This window comes from Mixophyes fleayi, chromosome 1 (assembly GCF_038048845.1).
Source record: "Mixophyes fleayi isolate aMixFle1 chromosome 1, aMixFle1.hap1, whole genome shotgun sequence".
Lineage (NCBI taxonomy): Eukaryota > Metazoa > Chordata > Amphibia > Anura > Limnodynastidae > Mixophyes > Mixophyes fleayi.
This window is the reverse complement of record NC_134402.1, coordinates 200825771-200850447: the sequence shown is the minus strand read 5'-3', so window position 1 is coordinate 200850447 and position 24677 is coordinate 200825771. Positions and strand designations below refer to the sequence as shown.

The window sequence follows — 24677 nt, the reverse complement described above, 5'->3', positions numbered from 1 at the left end:
TGTTGGGAAGTATAGTTCTTCAATATCCAGTGGTGCCTGCTCAGTCACAGTGCTGCCGCCGGGTTGCATGTGTTTTGTAAAAATACAAAACTATACATTAAGTGTCAATATTTTATCATTAATTATTGTTTATAGTTGTTCTAAGCAGTATAATTAATTTATATAGAGGCGGTCTAAATCCTGTTCTTAAAAGAATTCAGGATTTCACTAACATATGAATCGATTCACTGTTGAAAATTAATTGGTCCAATTTTTTTATTCTCCTGTCTTCAAAATTTTAAGTGAATCTGTACAAATGCGTCTGTGATATAAATAGTAACAACTGGTATTGCAGACATTAAGGGCCTGATTCATTAAGGAACATAACTACAGATACGTGATGTATATTGCGTTAAATTGTTCTGCGCATGCCCAGAAACAAACTACACGCCCGAAAGCGCAAGTGTGTGTAATCCATCTTCGAGCACAAAGGACTCTTACGACAGACTACAATTTCATGGACAGGGGAATGGGCGTGTGCATTAGTCAGTGTACAGGAAGTGCATGCCCAGCAGCATCCGATTCAAGCTCTGGTCATCTCTAAGGTACATGTTTTTCAGTCTTTTCATTTGTACCAGCTACAGGGCAGGTATAATTGCAGAATTGATAGTGATGACGGTCGCATATGCAAGAATTATCTACTACCTATGCTAGAACATGTGTTTGCAATCAAGAGCAATTGTAAAAACACATTTTATGTACAGTAGATATGAATAACATAATGATAAGTTTATTTTATGGGGGGGATGGTTGCAATAAGCAACACCTCCACTTTTCTTTTTAAGAAGCTTTAGTGAATCTACCCTAAAGTGGAGGTAAAATGTCTGATTTTTTAGAAACTATATCAGTAAAGTTGTCGTAAATATTTAGTGACTATCGGCAACATGGGTAGCAATTGAAGCAGGTGAATGAAAACAACTTATTTTACAATTCTTACTCAGTATCACAATATCCCTAATCTACAATCAATAACAAACATGTGCAATCTTAGCTAAGTATGGTTAATTTATTAATACTGTACCAATGTAAAATGTATAAGATATTGCCTCTTTATTGAATTTCACATAATTATTTTATATACTTGTATGCTCCTACTATACTGTCATCAGTCCAATGTCCTGTCTTGAAATGTTTGACCTAGATGTTTGCACAGGAGACTCTCAGGACCCTGTGTGTGGCTTTTAAAGAAGTGGATATTTCCATGTACACAGAATGGAGTAAAAGACACCACCAGGCCAGTGTTACTTTGCAGAATCGGGCGCAGTGTTTGGAAATGGTTTATGATGAAATGGAAAGTAACTTAAAGGTAAAACCATGGTGGTAAGGGGGGGAGGGGGGGGATTATAATCTAAGTGTAGCAATTATAATCTGGAAAAAAAGTACACTAATTGTAGACCCAATCTACTGGTGGAGAGACACGATTTAAGACCATCAAAAAAAAAGAAAAGTAAAAAGTAACAAAATCTATCTATCTATCTATCTATCTATCTATCTATCTATCTATCTGTCTGTCTGTCTGTCTGTCTGTCTGTCTGTCTGTCTATCTTTAGAATATATCTATACTTATTTGGTTTGACTGCATAACTCAATATTATGAGAAAAATCATTAGTAAAAATTAGTATAATCTGTTGTGTTCTACATACAGGGACAGAACACATTTACTTGTTTAAATGAAGCTCCCCTATTAAAAAGCTGACATAATTAATGTATTTTGTAAACATGTAATGGTATTAGTGTATATATATATATTATTATTATTATTATCATCATTTATTTGTTAGGCGCCACAAGGTATCTGCAGCGCCGCACACAGTACTAACAGTAGACTATACAGGGTGAAACCATACAGAACAATGAACAAAAAGTACCAATACTTCAGAAACTCCGGCTAGTCATATGCAGTAAAGACGGAGCGGAAGAACAGGTATGGAGCCAGTTGAGGCAAGAGGAGAGAAGGGACGACGAGATAAAGGGAGGAGATGGGGGTTAAGTAGATGGTTGGTAGGCTTTGAGAAAGAGGTGAATTTTGAGTGCACGTTTGAAGGAGCACAGAGTAGGAGAGAGACGGATGGAATGAGGGAGGTCGTTCCAGAGAAGGGGGGCTGCACAGGAAAAGTCTTGGATTCTGGAGTGGGAAGAGGTGATAAGAGTGGAGGAGAGGCGGCGGTCGTTGGCCGAGCACAGGGAGTGGGCAGGAGTGTGAATGGAGAGGAGGTTAGAGATATAAGGGGCAGTAGAGTTGGAGAGAGCCATGTAAGTGATGGTGAGGAGTTTGAAAAGGATTCTGTAGGGGAAGGGGAGCCAGTGTAAGGCAAGGCAGAGAGAGGACAGGCAGAGGAGGAGTGGCATGAGAGGAAGTTCAGTCTTGCGGCCACATCGAGTATAGCGCGGAGGGGGGAGAGACGGGAATGGGGGAGGCCAGTGAGGAGGAGGTTACAATAATCGAGGCGGGAGATGATGAGTGCGTGGATGATAGTTTGGGTGGCATGCTGAGAGAGAAAAGGACGGATGCGGGCGATGTTGCGTAGCTGGAGGAGAGGAGTCGAGGGTGACACCCAGGCAGCGAAGTTGGGTGACAGCGGAGATGGTGGTGTTATTGACGACAATAGAGAGGTCATGGTGAGATGGGAGTCTGGGTGGAGGAAAGACAATGAGTTCAGTTTTAGAGATATTGATTTTGAGAAAGCGCTCGGACATCCAGGAGGAGATGGCGGAGAGGCAGTCGGATACCCGAGCGAGGAGGGTGGAGGAAAGATCAGGAGAGGAGATATAGATTTGAATGTCGTCAGCATAAAGGTGATACTGAAGACCGAAGGAGGAGATGAGAGCACCAAGGGAGGAAGTGTAGAGCGAAAAGAGTAGAGTGCCAAGAACAGAGCCCTGCGGGACTCCTACAGGGAGAGGGTAGGGGGAGGAGGAAGAACCAGATGTGGATACAGAGAAGGAGCGATTAGTGAGGTATGAAGCAAACCAGGCATGGACAAAACCAGAGAGGCTGAGAGAGAGAAGAGTTTGCAGCAGGAGGGGGTTTTCCACGGTGTCAAAGGCTGCAGAGAGGTCAAGGAGGATAGTACGGAGAAGTGACCCTTGGATTTGGCTAATAGGAGATCATTAGTAACCTTGGCCAGGGCAATTTCGGTAGAATGGAGTGGGCGGTAGCCAGATTGGAGAGGGTCAAGGAGGGAATTGTCCGCGAGGTGCCTGGTTAGGCGGCTGCAGACAATCCGCTCAAGTAATTTGGAGGCATAGGGGAGAAGAGAGATAGGGCGATAATTAGCAAGAGAGGTGGGGTCAAGATTGGGTTTTTTGAGGATAGGAGAGATAAGAGCGTGTTTAAAAGAGGAGGGTACTACACCAGAGGAGAGTGATAGGTTGAAAAGGTGTGCTTAGTAAGAGCAGGCCGTTGGAGAAAGAGAGCGAAGGAGGTGGGAGGGAATGGGATCGAGTGGGCAGGTAGAGGGTGGAGAGGAAAGAATAAGGGAGCGAACTTCATCACCGGTTGTAGGGCTGAAGGAGCACCAGAGTTGGTTGATGGGGTTAGGTGAAGCGATGAGGGTGGCGGGAGAAGGGGAGGAGGAGATGTTCAGTCTGATGGCCTCAATTTTGGAAGAGAAGAAAATGGCGAAGTCAGAAGAAGAGAGGGAAGGCGGGACAGAGGGGGAGGGGGGGGAGAGGAGGGAGCTGAAGGTGGCAAATAGGTGGCGGGGATTGGAGGATTGAGAAGAAATGAGGGACTTGAAGAAGGATTGTTTAGCGAGGGAGAGGGCAGAGGAGAAAGAAGAGTATGAATTTAAAGTGGAGGAAGTCAGCAAGGGAGCGAAATTTCCTCCAGAGGCGTTCAGCAGTGGGAGAGTATCTTTGGAGGAAGCGGGTGAGTTTTGAGTGCCAGGGTTGGGGAATAATGCGGCGTCGGCTGATAGAAGAGGCCGGGGCAACAGCGTCCAGGGCAGTGGTGAGGGAGTGATTGTAGAGAGAGGAGGCCTGGTCGGGACAGGCCAGGGAGGGAAGGGGTGAAAGGAGAGTTTCAAGATAGGAGGAGAAGGAGGTGGGGTGAATAGCATCCAGGTTACATCTAGTGAGGGTGGCTTTGGGGCGAGGCAGGAGCAGGGGAGGAGGACAGAGTGAAGGAGAGGAGGCGGTGGTCAGATAGTGGGAAGGGAGAGTTGGAGAAGTCAGAGAGATCACAGAGATGAGAGAAGACAAGGTCAAGGGAGTGACCAAGACAGTGGGTGGGGGAAGAGGTCCACTGAGTAAGGCCTAGGGAGGAGGAAAGGGCGAGAAGTTTAATGGTGGCGGGGTTACAACAGTTGTCAATAGGGATATTAAAGTCGCCAAGTATGATGGAGGGAAGGTCAGAGGAAAGGTAGTGGGCGAGCCAGGCAGCGAAGTTGTCAAGAAAAAGGGAGGAGGGGCCTGGGGGCCTGTAGATGACAGAGACACGGAGGTGGTTGGGGGAGAAGAGACAGATGGAGTGTACTTCAAAGGAGGAGAAGTAGAGGGAAGGTAAAGTAGGAATCACACGAAAAGTACAGTTAGGGGATAGGAGGGGGCCCACTCCGCCTCCTGGACGATCGTCTGGTCTGGTTGAGTGGGTGAAGGAGAGGCCCCCGTAGGAGAGAGCGGCGGGTGAAACGGTATCAGAAGAAGTAAGCCAGGTTTCAGTGATGGCAAGAAGATTAAGAGAGTTGGAGATGAAGAGGTCATGGATGGAGGAATGTTTGTTGCAGATGGACCTGGAGTTCCAGAAGGCACAAGAGAAAGGGAGGGAGGGAAGAGGGGAGATGCGGATGAGATTATCAGGGTTGATGGAGCAAGGGGGAGGGGGAGGGTGAGGGGTGGGGCAGTGAGAGTAGGGTGAGAGAAAGGGTCTAGGGGAGAGGATGGGTATAGGAAAGGAGCGGGCGGAATGGTGAGAGACAGGGGGGACTAGGAATGAGAGAAGGGGCAAGAAGAGGGTAAGGGCAATTAGCGCCGAGGTGAAGGCAGCAACGGGGGCCAGAAGTGGGCCAGAGTGGTCGAGTTAGATATGGGCTGACAGAGCAGAGTAAGACAAGAACAAAGGAAGGGCTGCAGAGAACAATGAAGTAGAGCAGGAACAAAAGGCAGTGGCAAACACAATTTAAAGTGCCGTAAAGATAAAATAAAATGGAGATAAATTAATTAAAGTGCAAATACAATTAAGGTAAAATACACTACAATAATATAAAATTAAATTGAAGAAAAATAAGTTAAAAGAACTTAAGGTAAATTTTAAAAGGAAAAACACATGGTAGTAAATGTAATGGATAGCCGCAGAGAGCCTATACCAGGAGGAACAGGGAGTCCAGAGATCAGGGTAGTCCACAAGTAGTCGTGGGAGCAGACCGGAGGGACCAGAGTTCAGGAACAGGTGTGGAGTTATGGTGGGTCACGGAGACAGTCCCAGGAACAGGTTCAGATCAGGAACAAGTGAGGCAGGAGTTCCTGAGGATCGCAGGGCAGGGGAGGCCCAGGGTCCAGGTGGGAGTCAGCAGCAGATGTCCAGGGAAGCAGACCAGGCGGCGGGAGTCCGGGCTGCGGGAGACCAGAAGCAGGAGATCAGGCGGCTGGAGAGCAGGCAGCAGATGTCCCGAGGAGAAGGCAGGTGGGAGACAGGCAGCAGGGGACAACAGGAGACCGTCCCGAGGAGATGGCAGGCGGAAGACAGGCAGCGGGCGTCCCGAGGAGATGACAGGCGGGAGACCAGGCAGCAGAGGACACCAGGAGACCTTCTCGAGGAGATGGCAGGCGGGAGACAGGCAGCGGGCATCCCGAGGAGATGGCAGGCGGGAGACCAGGCAGCAGAGGTCACCAGGAGACCGTCCCGAGTAGATGATGTCGTGAGGAAATGTCAGGCAGAAGGAGCCCTCTGGGAGTGGTTAGAGCCAGGCCAAGAGTTGCTGGAGACCGAGGAGCGGATGAAGAACAGCTAGGCCGGAGCCGGGGGGCTCGAGTAGAAGATAATTACCGGAGAGCTCGCCGGAGGGAGCTCAGCTGTATGCGAGGCTACTGGAGGCAGCGGTGAGCAGAGGCAGGTAAGTGGAGGCAGGGAAATGGAGCAGTGCTGGAGCTACACCACTAGAATCAGGAGCCTAGGTTAAGCCCCAGTGGAGAGCCCACACGGCACGTTCGTGCAGCATGGAAGCAGGAAGTAGAATGTGTGTATATGTGTGTATATATATATATATATATATATATATATATATTTATATATTTATATTGTAACAAATGGAGGCATTTATCTGATAAGATGCAGAGAAAACATACAAGCAGAGTAAGACAGTGGCGCAGTTATGCACCTAGATTCAGGTTAAACCAAGTAAAGACTTATGTATAGTTTAAAGTTTGTTAACTTACATGATTTCCTCTCAGCAGCTGGAAGCTGGCTGGTCTTGAGAGAGCTGAGCTATGTCTAGCTAGCATTTAGGGTCTCCAAGAATTGCTGTGAAATCTGTACGGTATCAAAACATTTACCATCCTGACAATAAAACTACATAAAAATTAAGAAGTTGTTCGCGTGTTCTTCAGCAGTAGCGGGCTCTTGCCACAAGTGGTGTCAGGAGTGGGATACTCCGGGAAGCAAGTTTCCGCTACCCAACCCGCACAGACGTCAACATGGAGGAAGTACTGCGAACCCTCGTGAATGTGGCCGCTGCGCAGCAACAGCAGCAAGCTCAGATGCTAAGAGTTGCCGATGCACAGGTGGAAAATACAAGGCTCTTAATGGAAAAGTTAAGCCAGGTGAGGTATGACAGAAATTAACCACCTGGTCCGGTTCTCCAGAAAATTTTGCCAGGTGATGACATAGAAGCATATCTGGTGTCCTTTGAGAGACTTGCAAAAAGGGCAAAATGGCCTCCTAAGCATTGAGCTGAGAGACTGGCGCCATATCTGACTGGGGAAGCTCAGCGAGCTTATATGGATCTAGATGAGGAACGGGCCTCTGATTATTTGTGCCTAAAGTCTGAGATATTGGCTCGCTTTGGAGTTTCCGGGCCAGGCCGAGCCCAGCGCTATCACCAATGGCGCTATGATAAAGAAAAACCGCTCAGAGCGCAAGTGGCTGAGCTTTCTAAAATTTTAAAGAAATGGCTGCAGCCTGAGGAGAATTCGGCTTCTCGGATTATTGAAGTTCTGGCGATAGATCACTGCATCCGGGGGCTGAACCGCGATTTGCAAAGGTGGGTTCTGCAATCAGACAAACTTATGAAGAGCTTGCCATAGTGGTAGAAAGGTTTTGTGCGCTACAGCAAATGACTAAAGAACCTGTGTTTGTGCCAAAGCCGCTGCCACGCCAAAAGCCAGGTTTGACAATCCTGGCTACAGGCCCAATTGCAAAACTGCTACGGACAGAGGGCCAGGTGCAAACCTGTCTTATCTGAAGTGTTTTGAATGTGGTGAGCCAGGCCACTTTAAGAGTGTCCTAAACTACAGGAACCCATGGACTGTTCGGTGGCACATATTGGGCCTGCATTTCCAAGCTGTTTTACCATGAGTCCCACATCAGGAAGTCCTTGTTTGTTCCGGGTGACTGTGCTAATCAACCAAAACCTTGTTCTGGCCTTGGTTGACTTGGGGAGAGAACTCTCATTGGTTTCCAGCTCTGCCTTACCTGAAACCATAGCTTCTCGGTTGCCCAAGGTGAAGGTTCTTTGCGTACATGGCATGACAGAGGAGTATGAAAGAACGATACTACCAGTCACACTCAAAGACAAAACTGTTATGGTGATAGCTGCCATAGCACCTAAACTCCCATATCCACTCATTTTGGGGCGAGACTTCCCACTGTTTAATGATGTCCTCGGTGAGTGGATCCGGCTGGACATGCCGGCAACTGATGCAACAGTCGGAAGCCCGGTCTTAAAGGAACCCCCTAAGAATCCACAACATCTGGACATCGATCTTCGGGAATAGCCAAACCGAAATGCCATCCTGGGAGTCACAGCAGGAGTTCCACAAAAGCATCCACCTGCGGGGAAACATGGACAGTCCAAACTAGCATTGGTCGGTGATGTCGCAGATGAGCCCACCCCGCCTGTTAGTGAGGATATGGACTGGTCCGCAATACCAATTTGGTTTCCTCTGCAGGACTTTGCTCGAGACCAACTTAATGATGCCACTTTAGAACATGCCTTTAAAAGTGTGACTGAGGTAAATGGGGTAGCAAAAGCCACCCAGCCTGCAGAAGGTATACCATATTTTATTGTTAAAAATAATTTCCTGTATAGAGTTGCTAATGTACAGAGGGAAAAAGTAGAACAACTGATGGTTCCTCAGGTCCATGTACCCCTAGTGTTAAAAGCAGCACACACATGTCTGTGGGGAACACCTAGGGGAGGATAAAACACGGGAACGAGTTCTGCTTAGGTTTTACTGGCCCGGTGTACACATGGCAGTGAAAAGTATTGCCGGTACTGTCCCATTTGTCAGAGAACCTGCCCCAAACCCATGTACAGGGCACCTCTCATTCCAATACCAATAGTACAAGTTCCCTTTGAACGGATAGCCATGGACCTTGTGGGGCCACTGGAAAAATCCACACGTGGGCACCAATATATACTAGTGGTGCTTGACTATGCAACCAGGTATCCAGAGGCAATTCCAATACGAAACATAAAGTCCAGCACCATAGCTAGAGAACTTGTATTGATGTTCACACGCTTGGGAATACCCAAAGAAATTCTCACAAATCAGGGTACTCCATTCATGTCTAAACTGATGAAGGACATGTGCCAGTTGCTAGGGGTCACGGCGCTTCATTCCTCTGTATACCATCCACAAACATATGGCTTGGTGGAACGATTTAACCACACATTAAAGCACATGTTCAGGAAAGCAGTGGCTCAAGAGAAAAAAGATTGGGACCTCAAGCTTCAACAGGGTTTAGTCCCTTTGATTTATTGTTTGGGAGACAGCCCAGGGGTATCTTGGATATGTTAAAAGAAGGGTGGGAGCAGCAAGGTCCCAGGGAGCCAAATCTGGTAAAATTTGTGTCCCAAATGTAAGAGAGGCTAGAAAAGATAGGGCCCATTGAGCAGCAACATGTAAAAGAGGCTCAGGAACGACAGAGAAAAAGTTATGATAAAAGTGCTGTTGTTCGATCTTTCAAGCCTGGGGACAAGGTCCTAGTCCTGGTTCCCACCCAGGAAAGCAAGCTTTTTGCCCATTGGCAGGGTCCATATGAAATTCTAGAGGCTCTTGGTCCTGTCAATTACAGAGTCCGCCAGTTAGGTAGGAGAAGGGAGGAGCAAATATATCATGTTAACCTCCTTAAACCTTGGCATGATGAGGAAACCTCTCCTCAGGCAGTGAGTACTGCCATTGAAAAGTCTGAAGTGCCCATAGAGCCAACTTTGTCCATTCAGCAGAGACAACAGACTGAAGAAATGATTCGCCGGAACAGGGATGTCTTCTCTTCCATTCCTGGGCGCACAACCTTAATCGAACACGACATTGTCACTGCACCAGGAGTCATTGTAAAGCAGAAGCCGTATCGTATACCAGAAGCCAGACGGGTGGACGTGAGAAAGGAGATCGAGAAGATGCTCCAGTTAGATGTGATTGAAGAGTCCACTAGTGAGTGGAATAGTCGCATTGTGCTTGTCCCGAAACCCAATGGGACAATTAGGTTCTGCAATGACTTTAGGCAACTATACAGTATGTCGCAGTTTGATGGTTTGAGGGTTATTGGCAAGTTCCCCTGACTTCCACTGCCAAGCCAAAGACTGCATTTTCCACCCCTGATGGTCTCTATCAATATAAAGTCCTACCCTTTGGGTTGCATGGCGCACCTGCCACCTTCCAAAGGGCCATGAATAAATTGCTTCGACCTCACACAGCTTATGCAGCCGCTTACCTGGACGATATAGTGATTTATACCCCAGACTGGGGATCATATTTAGCCAAAGTTGAGGCGGTCTTAGCTTCATTAAGGTCAGCAGGGTTAACAGCTAACCCAGAGAAATGTGCCATAGCCATGAGAGAAGCCAAATATTTGGGGTACGTTGTTGGTCGAGGGCATGTAAAACCCCAGCTAGACAAGGTGGAGGCAGTCAAAAATTGTGCAAGACCAGAAAAAAGTCGCAGTTAAGAACCTATTTAGGCTTAGTAGGTTGCTACAGGCGGTTTGTAAGCCGCTTCGCTACTAGAGCTGCTCCACTTACGGACATGTTAAAAAAAAGTTGTCCAGATAAATTATCCTGGTCTGATTCTGCAGAAACCGCCTGGTCTGATCTTCGGTTAGCTCTTTGTTCCTCCCCAGTTCTACAAGCACCGGATTTTACCCGGAGGTTCTTCTTCCAAACTGATGCTTCTGGTCTTGGCTTAGGTGCGGTCTTGTCACAGGAGAAGAATGGAGTAGAAAATCCTGTCCTGTACCTAAGTCGTAAGTTGCTTCCAAGGGAACAAAAATATGCCACTGTGGAGAAAGAATGTCTCGCCATAAAATGGGCTACAGAAGCTCTGCGCTATTATCTCCTAGGCAGAGAGTTCATCTTAATAACAGACTATGCACCATTGAGATGAATGCAGAACAACCGGGAGGTAAATGCCTAGGTAACCCGCTGGTTTTTGGCACTGCAACCTTTCAAGTTCTCAGTAGAACATAGACCTGGGATTCTGCACAAGAATGCAGATGCATTGTCATGAAAATATGCGCACCTCGCGAAGTCCGTGTCCCCCTACTTGGAGACGCTAGGGGGAGGGATATGTAACAAAGGGAGGCATTTATATGATAAGATGCAGAGAAAACATACAAGCAGAGTAAGACATTGGCGTAGTAATGCACCTAGATTCAGGTTAAACCAAGTAAAGACTTATGTATAGTTTAAAGTTTGTTAACTTACATGATTTCCTCTCAGCAAACAGACAGGGTGTGTCTGTTAGTGCAAACAGAGCCAGTGATGGGCATTTTCTCTTAAAGGGAAGGTGAGTGTGTCACCTGCCCATCAAGCTAGGGCTTGGGGAGGAGTATCATGCATAAAAGCTTGTTTGTATCATTTGTGCATTGAGACCAACGCTGGAGAAGCTGGCTGGTCTTGAGAGAGCTGACCTATGTCTAGCTAGCGTTTAGGCTCTCCAAGAATTGCTGTGAAATCTGTACGGTGTCAAAACATTTACCATCTTGACAATAAAACTACATAAAAAGGAAGAAGTTATTTGCGTGTGCTTCAGCAGTAGCGGGCTCTTGCCACAATATAAATAAATATATATATATATATATATATATATATATATATATATATTTGTATATGTATATGTGTATACATATGTATATGTATATATATATATGTGTGTGTGTATATATATATATATATATATATATATTTCATACATAAGTCTTCACTCTAGATGCATTACTGCACAAATGTTCTACTCTACTTCCCTGCTTTCTCTGTATATTGCCAGCTAAATGCCTTCTTTTGTTACAATATGTATGTATATGTATTGTGGCAATGGGAGTGGTTTTCCACAGGCCTTTAATAGTGGCATTAGCTATGGTGCTAACTGTCTGCAGGTAAAAGGCTGCAGACCAAGTTATATACAGGTGTAGCACTGTGCTTAAGTTCAGTAATGTACAGGTCAGAGACATGTGGTAAAGTAAATGTAAAAAGTAATTTACTTGCATACTTTAACGTGTTTGTATCCACAGAGCTGATAGGGGTGGCTGTGCTGATTAGGCGTTACAGAACACCTGAGGAGCCATCCTTTAAAGACAAGGTGGGAGTGTCGCCTGTCAGTCATCTAAGCCTGTGGGAGGAGACATCTGTATTTAATCCTGAGTTGTGCTATTGTTAGTGGTGACTAACGCTGAACCAGTTGGCCAGTCAGTAGGGAGCTGTACTGTGTCTAGTTAGTGTTTATGGTCACCAGGAGGTGCAGGCAAAGGTTGTTAGCTTGTTGGTGTCATCCTGACGGAAGTTGTGCAATTTATTGTGATAAAAACAATAAATATATCTGATTTATAAAAGAAGTTTCGTGGGTATTCTTGCAACATAAGTTGACAAAAGTGCCAGGAGAAGGGTGCGGTTTTGTTACAGTATATATATATATATATATATATATATATATATATGTGTATATATGTGTATATATATATTTATATATATATATATATATATATATATATGTGTATATGTGTAATATATATATATATATATATATATATATATATATATATATATATATATATATATATAGTGTGTGTGTGTGAGAGTGTGTGTGTGAGTATGTATGTAGACCCAATCTACTGGTAGAGAGAGATGATTTAATACCATCTGAAAAAAAAAAGGAAAATAATCTATGGGGCATATTCAATTAGCTTTCCGGTATTACCGGCAATACTGCACAGGTTTCGCGGTAACGTGCGTTACCATGAAACCTGCGCAGTATTGCCGGTAATACGGTACTGCAATAACGCAGATTTTTGTACGCAACCCTATGGGCTGCGAATGAAAATCCACGTTATTGCGGTGTCTCGCATTGACTTTGCGGTCCATTCCGGGGCGATCCCACAAACCGGAAAGCTAATTGAATATGCCCCTATGTGTCGGTCTATCTATCTATTTTTATTTGGTTTGACTGCATAACTCAATATTACGAGAAGAATCATTAGTAAAAATTTGTATAATCTGTTGTGTTCTACATACAGGGACAGAACTTATTTACTTGTTTAAATAAAGCTCCCCTATTAAAAATCTGACATAATTAATGTACTTTGAAAACATGTGATGGTATTAGTTTATATATATATATATATATATATATATACACACATATATATACACATATATATATACACATATATATATATATATATATATATATATATATATATATATATATATATATATATATGTTTGTATGTATATATGTAATACTAATACCATTACAATAATTATGTCAGCTTTTTAATAGGGAAGCTTTATTTCAACAAGTAAATATTTATGTTTGAAAACGTTATAATTAGTAAGGAAATAAGTAATTCAGAAATACTTTATAATATTAAAGGGACATAAACATGATAGAGGAGGGCTGCTTATTACTTCTCATTAGTTTTAGAACTTGGTCATACAAATGCTTACTCATGTTACAGGCAGCAGAACCATTGAGCCCCTGAGCAAAATGTGAGTGTATTTCACATGAGCAGCAAAGTTAAATTTGGATCACGGGAAATAGCAAGGAAACTGTATATGCCCTATATTCTCACATTTTACGCAGGCTCTCATTTAGCACTGTTGCTTGTATGAACAGCATCTGCAATTTGGCTCAAGTAAAATTTACAGAGCAGTTTCCTCACATCTTTTTCAGTCTATAATACAATGTGAAAATGCTCAGAAATCGTTTGTATGAATGAACTCTGACAGACAACAGTTAATGTAATATCCTTCAGTCAGTAAGTAAACGATTCTCCAAAATAATCCTTAGTATTAAAGGTGTTATTAAAGGTTATTGAGAGTAATGTATTTACAGGTGTGTTGTATACTGAAAATCAAAATAGTTCTGTCAGGTTTAGCTTTTCAGTTGTTAAAGAGACAAAATCTCTAGGCTGATTTTTTTTTGTCAATAGTACAGGGAACTGAACACTACTGTTTTATAAAATGTTAACTATATTCTAACATTCTGTGTATGAAATTTAAACCAAGGTATTCTAATGTATTTTAGCCAAATTTAACAATTCTGCAGGCATTACATTTCCATAAGCATTTACACCCCACACATGAGATGATCATTGTGTTCTTTTGGTAACCTCACTAATTTTCACTTCCCTCTATCACACCTCCTAAGAAGTTCAGCCACATTTACAGAAACTTGAAGAGCATTGGCCTTAACAACTTCTTTCACACTTTTGCTTTGCGCTGTTTCCTTGATCAGTTCTGTTCTTGACAAACTTCCCACCTCTGCTATCCTCACAACCTTCTCTTACAACCCTGGCATTGCAAAAACTGCTGAACACTATTGGAGGAAATCATGATCTGCTGTTCATTTTTGTTATACTACACATTCATTCTAGGGATGTGCACCGGCGACTTTTGAGGTCTCGTGTTTTGTGTTTTGGATCCGGATTTTCGTTATTTTTGAGGTTCGGATTTGTCTCGCAAAACACTTGACGAAAGGTCTCGGTTCGGATTTAAGGTATTGGATTCGGATTTTTTTTGAAAAAAACATAAAAAGTTTAAAAATCAAGTTTTTGGGCTTATTTTCACTCCTAGGCTATTATTAACCTCAATAACATTCAATAACAAGCATTTCCACTAATTTACAGTGTATTCTGAACACCTCACAATATAGTTATTAGTCCAAAACGTTGCAACAAGGTATCTTTCTGGACTGCGTAGAGGAGTGGGTCACCACAATATATATTAAAAACCCTGAACTTTTATGATTCGCACCAATAATTGTACCTGGACTGCGTAGAGGAGTGGGTCACCACAATATATTAAAAACCCTGAACTTTTATGAATCGCACCAATAAATGTACCTGGACTGCGTAGAGGAGTGGGTCACCACAATATATATAATAAGAAAACCATCAACTGGTTTGATTCGCACCAATAAATGTACCTGGACTGCGTAGAGGAGTGGGTCACCACAATATATTAAAAACCCTGAACTTTTATGAATCGCACCAATAAATGTACCTGGACTGCGTAGAGGAGTGGGTCACCACAATATATATAATAAGAAAACCATCAACTTGTTTGATTCGCACCAATAAATGTACCTGGACTGCGTAGAGGAGTGGGTCACCACAATATCTTAAAAACCCTGAACTTTTATGAATCGCACCAATAAATGTACCTGGACTGCGTAGAGGAGTGGGTCACCACAATATATATAATAAGAAAACCATCAACTTGTTTGATTCGCACCAATAAATGTACCTGGACTGCGTAGAGGAGTGGGTCACCACAATATATTAAAAACCCTGAACTTTTATGAATCGCACCAATAAATGTACCTGGACTGCGTAGAGGAGTGGGTCACCACAATATATATAATAAGAAAACCATCAACTGGTTTGATTCGCACCAATAAATGTACCTGGACTGCGTAGAGGAGTGGGTCACCACAATATATTAAAAACCCTGAACTTTTATGAATCGCACCAATAAATGTACCTGGACTGCGTAGAGGAGTGGGTCACCACAATATATATAATAAGAAAACCATCAACTTGTTTGATTCGCACCAATAAATGTACCTGGACTGCGTAGAGGAGTGGGTCACCACAATATCTTAAAAACCCTGAACTTTTATGAATCGCACCAATAAATGTACCTGGACTGCGTAGAGGAGTGGGTCACCACAATATATATAATAAGAAAACCATCAACTTGTTTGATTCGCACCAATAAATGTACCTGGACTGCGTAGAGGAGTGGGTCACCACAATATATTAAAAACCCTGAACTTTTATGAATCGCACCAATAAATGTACCTGGACTGCGTAGAGGAGTGGGTCACCACAATATCTTAAAAACCCTGAACTTTTATGAATCGCACCAATAAATGTACCTGGACTGCGTAGAGGAGTGGGTCACCACAATATATATAATAAGAAAACCATCAACTTGTTTGATTCGCACCAATAAATGTACCTGGACTGCGTAGAGGAGTGGGTCACCACAATATATATAATAAGAAAACCATCAACTTGTTTGATTCGCACCAATAAATGTACCTGGACTGCGTAGAGGAGTGGGCACTGGGCACCACAATAAAATATATAAAAAACCTTCAACAGGTCTGCATTACACTACACATACGGCTGCTCCTCCATCCTCTCCATCATATACATGTTGGAGTTTTAGCATGTGACAACCTCTTGTTTTTGATAATGTCAGTGCATTTTGAATATTTTTCAATTTGCCCCACACCACTGAATGTACTTTATCTATGATACGCATCTATCTATCTTGACTGCGTAGTGTGGTGGCCCCGGTACACAATTTGGTACCGGGGCCACAATAAAATAAATACACCCTCCACGTGTCAGAATTCCACCAAACAAGTATCTGGACTGCGTAGTGGGGTGGCCCCGGTACCCAACTTGATACCGGGGCCACAATAAAATAAATACACCCTCCACGTGTCAGAATTCCACCAAACAAGTATCTGGACTGCGTAGTGGGGTGGCCCCGGTACCCAACTTGATACCGGGGCCACAATAAAATAAATACACCCTCCACGTGTCAGAATTCCACCAAACAAGTATCTGGACTGCGTAGTGGGGTGGCCCCGGTACCCAACTTGATACCGGGGCCACAATAAAATAAATACACCCTCCACGTGTCAGAATTCCACCAAACAAGTATCTGGACTGCGTAGTGGGGTGGCCCCGGTACCCAACTTGATACCGGGGCCACAATAAAATAAATACACCCTCCACGTGTCAGAATTCCACCAAACAAGTATCTGGACTGCATAGTGGGGTGGCCCCGGTACCCAATTTGATACCGGGGCCACATTACCTCCTCCAATTTCCAAGTGTAGTGTTTATAACATCTTAACACTACACTAATTCTAGCACGTCAAAACCTCTTGTTTTAAATAATGACAGGGCATTTAACTTTTGATTTAATTTATTGAATTTGTTGGCATTTTCTTTTACTTTTTGAACATGGCAAACGACTGTTGAATGGTCACATAATGCCAAAAAAAAAGGTGCAAGATGGAATTGTCCTTGGGCCCTCCCACCCACCCTTATGTTGTTGAAATAGGACATGCACACTTTAACAAACCAATCATTTCAGCGACAGGGCCTACCAAACAACTGTGGCTGAAATGATTGGTTTGTTTGGGCCCCCACACCAATAAAACAATTCATCTCTCCCTGTACAAACTAAACAGGCTCTACTGAGGAAAGATGTCGTCCTTATCCTCAACCTCTGATTCCTCTCCCCCTACAGTGTGTACTTCCTCCTCCTCACACATTATCAATTCGTCCCCGCTGGACTCCACAACCACAGTCCCTCTGTACTGTCTGGAGGGCAGTGCTGTACTTCATTGAGGAATTGATTATTCATTTTTATAAACATCATTTTTTCAACGTTGTGAGGAAGCAACCTCCTTCGCCGCTCACTGACCAGGTTCCCCGCTGCACTAAAAACTCTTTCCGAGTACACACTGGAGGGGGGACAACTCAGTTAAAAAATAGAGCCAGTTTGTACAGGGGCTTCCAAACTGCCTTTTGGAGTTCTACCACGTCACTACCTCTAGTTAATTTAGATTGCAAGGCTTGTAAATATAAATACTTTGAAGATAAAAAAAAGCAGGCTGCACAGACTGTGGAGCTAGAAAGTGAAATTAAATGGACCAAGTTACTTTGGTGGCTATCTATGCCCCCCCCCCGCCCTACACTTGTAGTTGAATATAAATAAAGCAGCCTGCATAGACTGTAGAACTAGCAATTCAAATATACAAAGAAATGGACAAAGGCAGTTTGGTATCTGTCTGCATCAGATCCCCTCTCCACTAGGAGTAAAACAGAAAACTTTTCAGCCGTTATATAATCTAGAATATAAATAGAAATTGAGAAATGCAATTTGGTATCTGTCTGCATCATAATCATCAACATCCTCCTCAGCGCCAGCTACATCAATATCCTCCTCCCAGTGCACAACATTCACACCTTCATTAGCCAAATCTGTAACTGGACTGTGGGTGATCCTTCCAGCATATGCAGAGGGCGTGCTGCAAATGCTGGATGGAGTCACCTCTTCCCGTACAGTGATGGGAAGGTCAGGGTTCACAACCAACAACACCCTTGGACTCGCCTTGGGGATTTGTGATGTCATCTGTTTAGAAGGCAGAGTTCTTTGCTGTTTTGTTGTTGTTGCTGACAGCATAACTCTCTTAAATTTTTTGTAGGGGGGGGGGGAGGAGGGCTTTGATCCTTGGGTGAAGTTGGACCACTAGTCATGAACACGGGACAGGGCCTAAGCCGTTCCTTGCCACTACTTGTCGTAATTGGCATATTGCCAACTTTACGTTTCTCCTCAGATGATTTTAAGTTTCTTTTTTTGCTGTTTTTTGAGAACTTGGGCTTTTTGGATTTTACATGCCCTGTACTAGGAGATTGGGCATCGTGCTTGCCAGACGACGTTGATGGCATTTCATCGTCTATGTCATGACTAGTGGCAGCAGCTTCAGCATTAGGAGGAAGTGGGTCTTGATCTTTCCCTACTTTATCCTCCAAATTTTTGCTCTCCATTATATGTAGCACAAGATACTGCAGAATGTGTGAACTTGGTAATATTGCAGTACCAATGGACTTATAATGCTGGATTGGTTTTGCAAATTTGGTTATAATTATTATATATTTTTTTTTTTTTTTAATTTTTTTATTTTTTTTTACTTTTTTTTTATTTTTTACAAACTTGGGAATAATGGGGAAATAACTATGCCCTTAGAAGCACAGAGCACAGGACACAGCACCACTGGACTGAACAGGACACGGCACAGGACCCAGCAGCACTACGGAACTCAGCAGGACAGAGCACAGGACACAGCACCACTGGACTGATACTGCAGAATGTGTAAACTTTGTAATATTGCAGTACCACTGGACTTTTACTGCTGAATGTGTGAACTTGGTAATATTGCAGTACCAATGGGCTTATACTGCAGGATTGGTTGTGAAAATTTTGTGGTAATTAAAAAATATTAAAGTAGTTTTTGGTATTTTATAAAAAAAACTTTTTTTTATTTTTTTAAACACAGGGGAATATTGGGGAAATAACTATGCCCTTAGAAGCACAGAGCACAGGACACAGCACCACTGGACTGAACAGGACACAGCACAGGACCCAGCAGCACCACTGACCTCAGAAGGACAGAGCACAGCACACAGCACCACTGGACTGATACTGCAGAACACAGCACAGCACAGCACAGCACAGCACTAAACAGCACAGCACTAAACAGCACAGAACTAAACAGCACAGAACTAAACAGCACAGAGGACCACCTAACACACCCTCCCTCTACCCTGATCAATGCCCGAGTGAAGATGGCGGCGACTAGCGGGGAATTTATAGGATCCGAGTATCGCGAGATCCGACAACGGGATTATGAGTCAGAGCCTCAGTTTCACTTTTGAATTTGGCGCCAATACCCGGATCTGTCTCGGATCCGACTCGGATCCGCAACGTTCGGGTGGGCTCGGATTTCAGAAATCCGAGCGCGCTCATCCCTAATTCATTCTATGCTTCTACAGTAGCGTTCTTTCTTTTGCCTGATGCACATTTCTCAAAGCTATTCTCCTCTCGTGAGTGCTAAATCTAAATGTTCTTTTAACACCCCATCCATTGGTGAAGACATTCATCATAGATCTCTCAGCCCAAGATCTTGCCACCTAATTATTAAAGCTGTAAAGAATTTTATACCTTTCTTCCACAATTCATCTGCAATTTCTCCCTTCTTTATAATTTATTTTCCTTTTTTTGATGCTGTCACCTGAAGAGGAAATCTCTGCTCTCCTTTGACTTAACCACATGCCTCCTAGATCCATTCCAATCCCACCTGGGCAACCCTCTCCCCTTTCTCTCTCTCCTCTCTTTTCTCTGTTTTCTCTTTTCCCTTCTCCCTACCCTCTCTCCCTTCAAGCATATTAAATTCATACATTGATTTTTTTTTTTGCAAAACATTTCCAAGCATATATTAACCCCTTCAGTGCTAAGGACATCTTTGATTCATCCTCCTCATATACCTCTAAAATGCTAAGCATGAGTCACACTTTTCCTTAGCTTTGATGTGGTTCAAAGTACTTAAAACAATATTGAATTTCCCTCACTGGGTCACTGATGGTGTTTCCTGTCATTGGGAGTTGGGAGGAGAGGCAGGGATTGATGATGTCATTGCACTGTTGAGCAATGATGTAACTGAGGGGAAGGAGCTAGGCCACTGAACTACTGAAAAAAATCTATAGTCCTGGTACCTACACACTCAGGGGGGAATCCCTTCTTCAAACAATGTGGCCCATTAGAAGTTATCTGTTAATCATGTGTGATCACCAGGCACAACACCTTGCACTACAGAAATCATTAAGTCCAAAGATGTGGGAGATCTTACTCCTACTGGCTTCAATTAACTCAGGGAAACCCTCATTTGAAAGAGGGGAGTCCCTTATTTTAAATGATGTGGCTCCTTAGTAGTTATTGTTTGGTGGTCACATTTGATCAATTAAACAATAACACTCTACATTACAGAAAACATTAAGAAGCCCAGGATCAGGGATGGGTTTTATAATGTCCAGATTCCCCATCTGATGAGCCACCTTATTAGCTATTGTCTGTTAATCACTAGACAATAACACTATACACTACAGAAAGCCAGAGAGGGGGAATTATAATTGTAAGATCTCCGTCATCCTGAAATCAGGGGTACCCTCATTTGATGCAGTAGGTTGTCTAGTTTTCAAAATTGTATGTCCATATTATTCCTACACATGTATGCATTTATGTAAAACTAGCAAAAAAATAAAGCATTAACATTTTCAAATGCAGATTTTTATTGATTTGGAAAGGCAGATTGATACTAAAGAAAGAGCCACAAAGTAGTTCTTGGTGGTATTTATAAAAAAAAATACGCACACTAAAATACAAACAATTACTTTTATTTCAATGTCTTGCAATTTAAAAAATACAAAAAATAAAATAATACTATTTGGGCATTTTGGGTAGATTTTCTTTGCTGTGTCAGCAGTAAAATAGGCTCAGCACATGGGTAAGAAAAGCTTCAGCGGTGAAGAGGTTAATCACTTCAATTTTAAGAAACCGGCTCTTATATCATCCGCTCCATGAAGTGACCAACCTGTCTCTAATCAGTATTTGGCATTAAAACGTCCTGAAAGATTTGTCCACATTCACCTAATCTCTTTCTCGGGTTGGGTACGTTTAGGCGACTCTGAAATGACCGACAAGAAAGATCCCTACAAAAACAGCACGATGACTATAAAACCGACATGATTATAAGACAAACTTACCTCAAAAGCGACACAGCAGATTTCCGAACACAGCTCCATGCTGACAGCTACTAATTGCGAACACCCTGGTTGCTGGCACTACAGTTTGACGTCACTTAACAGAGCCACCTGGAGAAATGTGAATTTAAAGCAGCAATGTGTGTACTTGCGGGTGTCCTCGCATTGTCGCTTTAAATTCACATTTAGCAGGTAGCTCTGTTAAGTGACGTCAAACTGTACTGCCAGCAACCATATTGTTCGCAATTAGTAGCTGTCAGCATGGTGCTGTGTTCGGAATTCGGCTGTGTCGCTTTTGAGGTAACGCTGCCTCATATTAATAATGGTTTTATAGTCATCGTTTTTTTTTATGGGATCTTTCTTGTCGGTTATTTCAGAGTCGGCCAAACGATTACCACCATCTAGCTCTACTTCAACTCTTTGATTGATCCTTCGCAATACAGTTTTTTTGCCTTGCACCCTGCTGAAACTGCTATTAAAGTTTCCAATCATCATCACCATTTATTTATATAGTGCCACTGTGGCTGGGTCCAGGTCTGGCCTTAAATGTCCTCCGGCACCAAGAGGGTCAATAACCGGCGTCAGAGAGGTTAAAACAACATAGCCAGACCCGGCATGTAAAAAAGTTAAATATATTATATAAATTAAATAAATGTTTTAACATGTGTGTCAGAGACTCCTTGAGTACAACCCTGTTGGCAGCTGCAGGTCCGTGGCTGCCGGAGGGGTGTGCAGAGCAGCCCCATGGATTCCAATAAATCCAGGAAATGCAGTGCCTCCTGGGGGTGGCAATAGGCTGAGCCACATACTGGAGCTCAGAGAGCTCCAGGAGTGACATGGGGCTGCTGCTCTGGGATTTGGTCCCTCTCCATCTGGTACTCCCTCAGATCATGATGCAGAGTCCCTGGAACTATTTTTAGTTGGGAGATATAAAGACAAATCTCCTTCCCTAGACTAACTGGTACCAGGAGAGGAGAGGAGGCTGCGTACACTCCCCCCTGCCACTAGCAACAGTGAAAAGAGATGTTAACCCCTACAGGCTGATTCACATACAGGCTGCATGAATCAGCTTGGATTGGTTAAAGCGACAGGAGGCTGGATTGCCTACTGCCAGGATATGTGTGCAGAACTGTATAAAAAGAGCCCTGTTTGACCATGTAATGTATTATTCTATCTGAAACTTCTGGATGCTCACTAGCACATCAAACTAGTGTGTAATTGTACTTATAAGTACTTCTTGAGCTAATAAACATCGCTCCTTCAAGAGCCTGCTTTGACACCTACTTATCTGCTATAATTCCTGTGACCTACACATTAGACTAATCTAATCCATTATCCGGCTGTTCTGAGGTTGGGACACAGAGTATAGTATCAACCCTCTGTCCGTTGCCCTGCAGCTCTGGTCAGTGTGATAGACCAAAGGTAACCATCCACAGCAACCCTGATTTGATAGAAGAGGTCAGGGGTACCAGCCCAGGTGCCTAGCAAAGGGGGTACACTAGCGGAAAGAGTTACCCAGAAGGAAGCAGTTCTAGGTGCCAGTGAAGGAGTCTAGTGGTGGCAGCAGAGCTCCTCCTACTACGTTTAGAGGGGCACTATTTGAATAAATAAAGGGGACGGTGACAAGACCATCCTATCAGAGCCAACAATTCTGCAACGCTGTATGGACAATATTTGTCATTCACATTAGTCCCTGCCATAATGGAGCTAATTTTACGCTATCCACTGAGCCACTGTGTATTTCTAATGATTTTCATGTTACAAAAGCTATATGTCATTCATTATATTTACTCTTGGACATTCCTTACCCAGTTCTTTATGGTCTGAGAGACACTTAAAGTACCTTTTCTTTTGAAGGGCTGCAAAATGATACATCTTCTGATGGAAGAAGCAAAGGGGACAGAATTATTCCTAGCTAGTGTGGCCTAGGCATATAAATGTGTTTTGCTATGCAACCACAAGTCAAAAACAAAGAACACTATTATTTAATGATATAATAAGATGGAAGTGGTGGAGCATTCGTTGTCTTGCTTTGGCTGCAGAGTATTTTTTCCCCAACAAAATTGTTTGAATTTTACATGTACTCAGAGATGGTGGAACCCTGGCATCTTGCTGAAGCACCATTTTTACCTACCAGGAAAAATGCATTTTTAGGGGGATTTTGACCAATGTAGAAAACAAAATTCAAACACACAAGAAAGACACCTCTAATAAATACAGTCAATTTATGATTAATTAAAGACATAAATGAGGCTAAATTGAGAAGAGTTTTAAGATAAAAGATGAAAAGTTCAAGTTAATGAAGGGAGTTGTCATAAATTTATTGATAGGATACACTTTCATTAATGTGATGTTCCTATTTCCAACACGTGCATTTCCAATTGGACCCACAATCGTGCAAAAGTGTGCACACTCCCCATTGTACAACACTGCAGAATGTTGGCTCTTTATGAATCAAATAACAACAACAATATATGACATTAAAAGTCCATATATAGCTATTATAAATCTAATGAGGCAAAGTGTAAAATCTTGTAATTATTCACTTTCCAACTAAATTTTCATGTGCATGTATTAATATACACCTTACAGTAAATTATAACACTATAAGAAGTGTATTATTGGCACAATCTAAACATACAGATGTTTTTTGACAAACCTAAATGGATTGACACTTGCAATTCAATATGACCTGATGTAAAGAAAACAGTTATAACAATCCCAATGCAAGATTTAATTTTCTGTAAAGAGCTGTCATCATTAAATTCTGATTTTTATTTAAGTTTTATATATGTTGTATAACAAATAAATGTAATTGAATATTGCAATTTATTTAATTTTGATCATATAAATTGCCTTTTTGCCTGTATGATTTTCATACAGTTACTTGGAGCAACTGCAATTGAGGATAAGTTGCAAGATGGTGTTCCAGAAACAATACAGTTATTGAAAAATGCTAATATAAAAGTATGGATGCTGACTGGAGACAAACAAGGTAGGCTTTTAAGAAAATTAAATATGTATACTGTATATATTGATTTTAATTTGTCAGTTATGCATCACCTGCGATGATGTCATAGACAACAAGAACCGGATCAGGTGAGATCATTCTTCTGTATGATGCGGCACACCATGTGGTTCCAGTGACTCAGCAGCATAAAACTGACAGAGTACTATGTGGTTCAGTCATGTCCTCATTCTCTCAATATTATTGTATTATTATATTATGGGGGCACTATGTAGTACTACATGTGTGCATCATAAATAATTATTGCCCTCATTAGCAATCAAATAGTTTTGCCCAGTGAATATAATTATATATTCTTATTTCCCCCAATAATATAATACAAAAATATTGTCCCCATCATAAAATTAAAAATAAAATTTGCCCCCATAATTAATTTAAAATGAATTGTGCCCCTTAATCAATAAATAATGATTGCTCCCATAAAGTATATGTCAATGTTGCTTCCTCTTATGTTCTGAATGGCCAGATAGCTCAAACAGCATGCTTTTTGTGCAATCTCGCTTCTCACAATGACCTCTCTTGTTTTGCCCGTTTGGATGGTGGTTTTGCAAACCCGAGCTTAGTAATAATGGATGTTTGTATGTTCATTGTCACAAATCGGGATCTTA

General features: G+C 42.6%; 1 protein-coding gene across 1 annotated transcript in view; it reads left to right on the top strand.

Moving 5' to 3' along the window:
• ATP8B3 (ATPase phospholipid transporting 8B3) overlaps positions 1-24677 on the top strand; it is a 301811-nt gene that overhangs the window by 104935 nt on the left and 172199 nt on the right. The window contains exons 17-18 of the mRNA XM_075201547.1: positions 1181-1345; positions 23925-24036. Coding sequence (XP_075057648.1) covers positions 1181-1345; positions 23925-24036 — 277 coding nt within the window. The remainder of the gene's footprint in view (positions 1-1180; positions 1346-23924; positions 24037-24677) is intronic.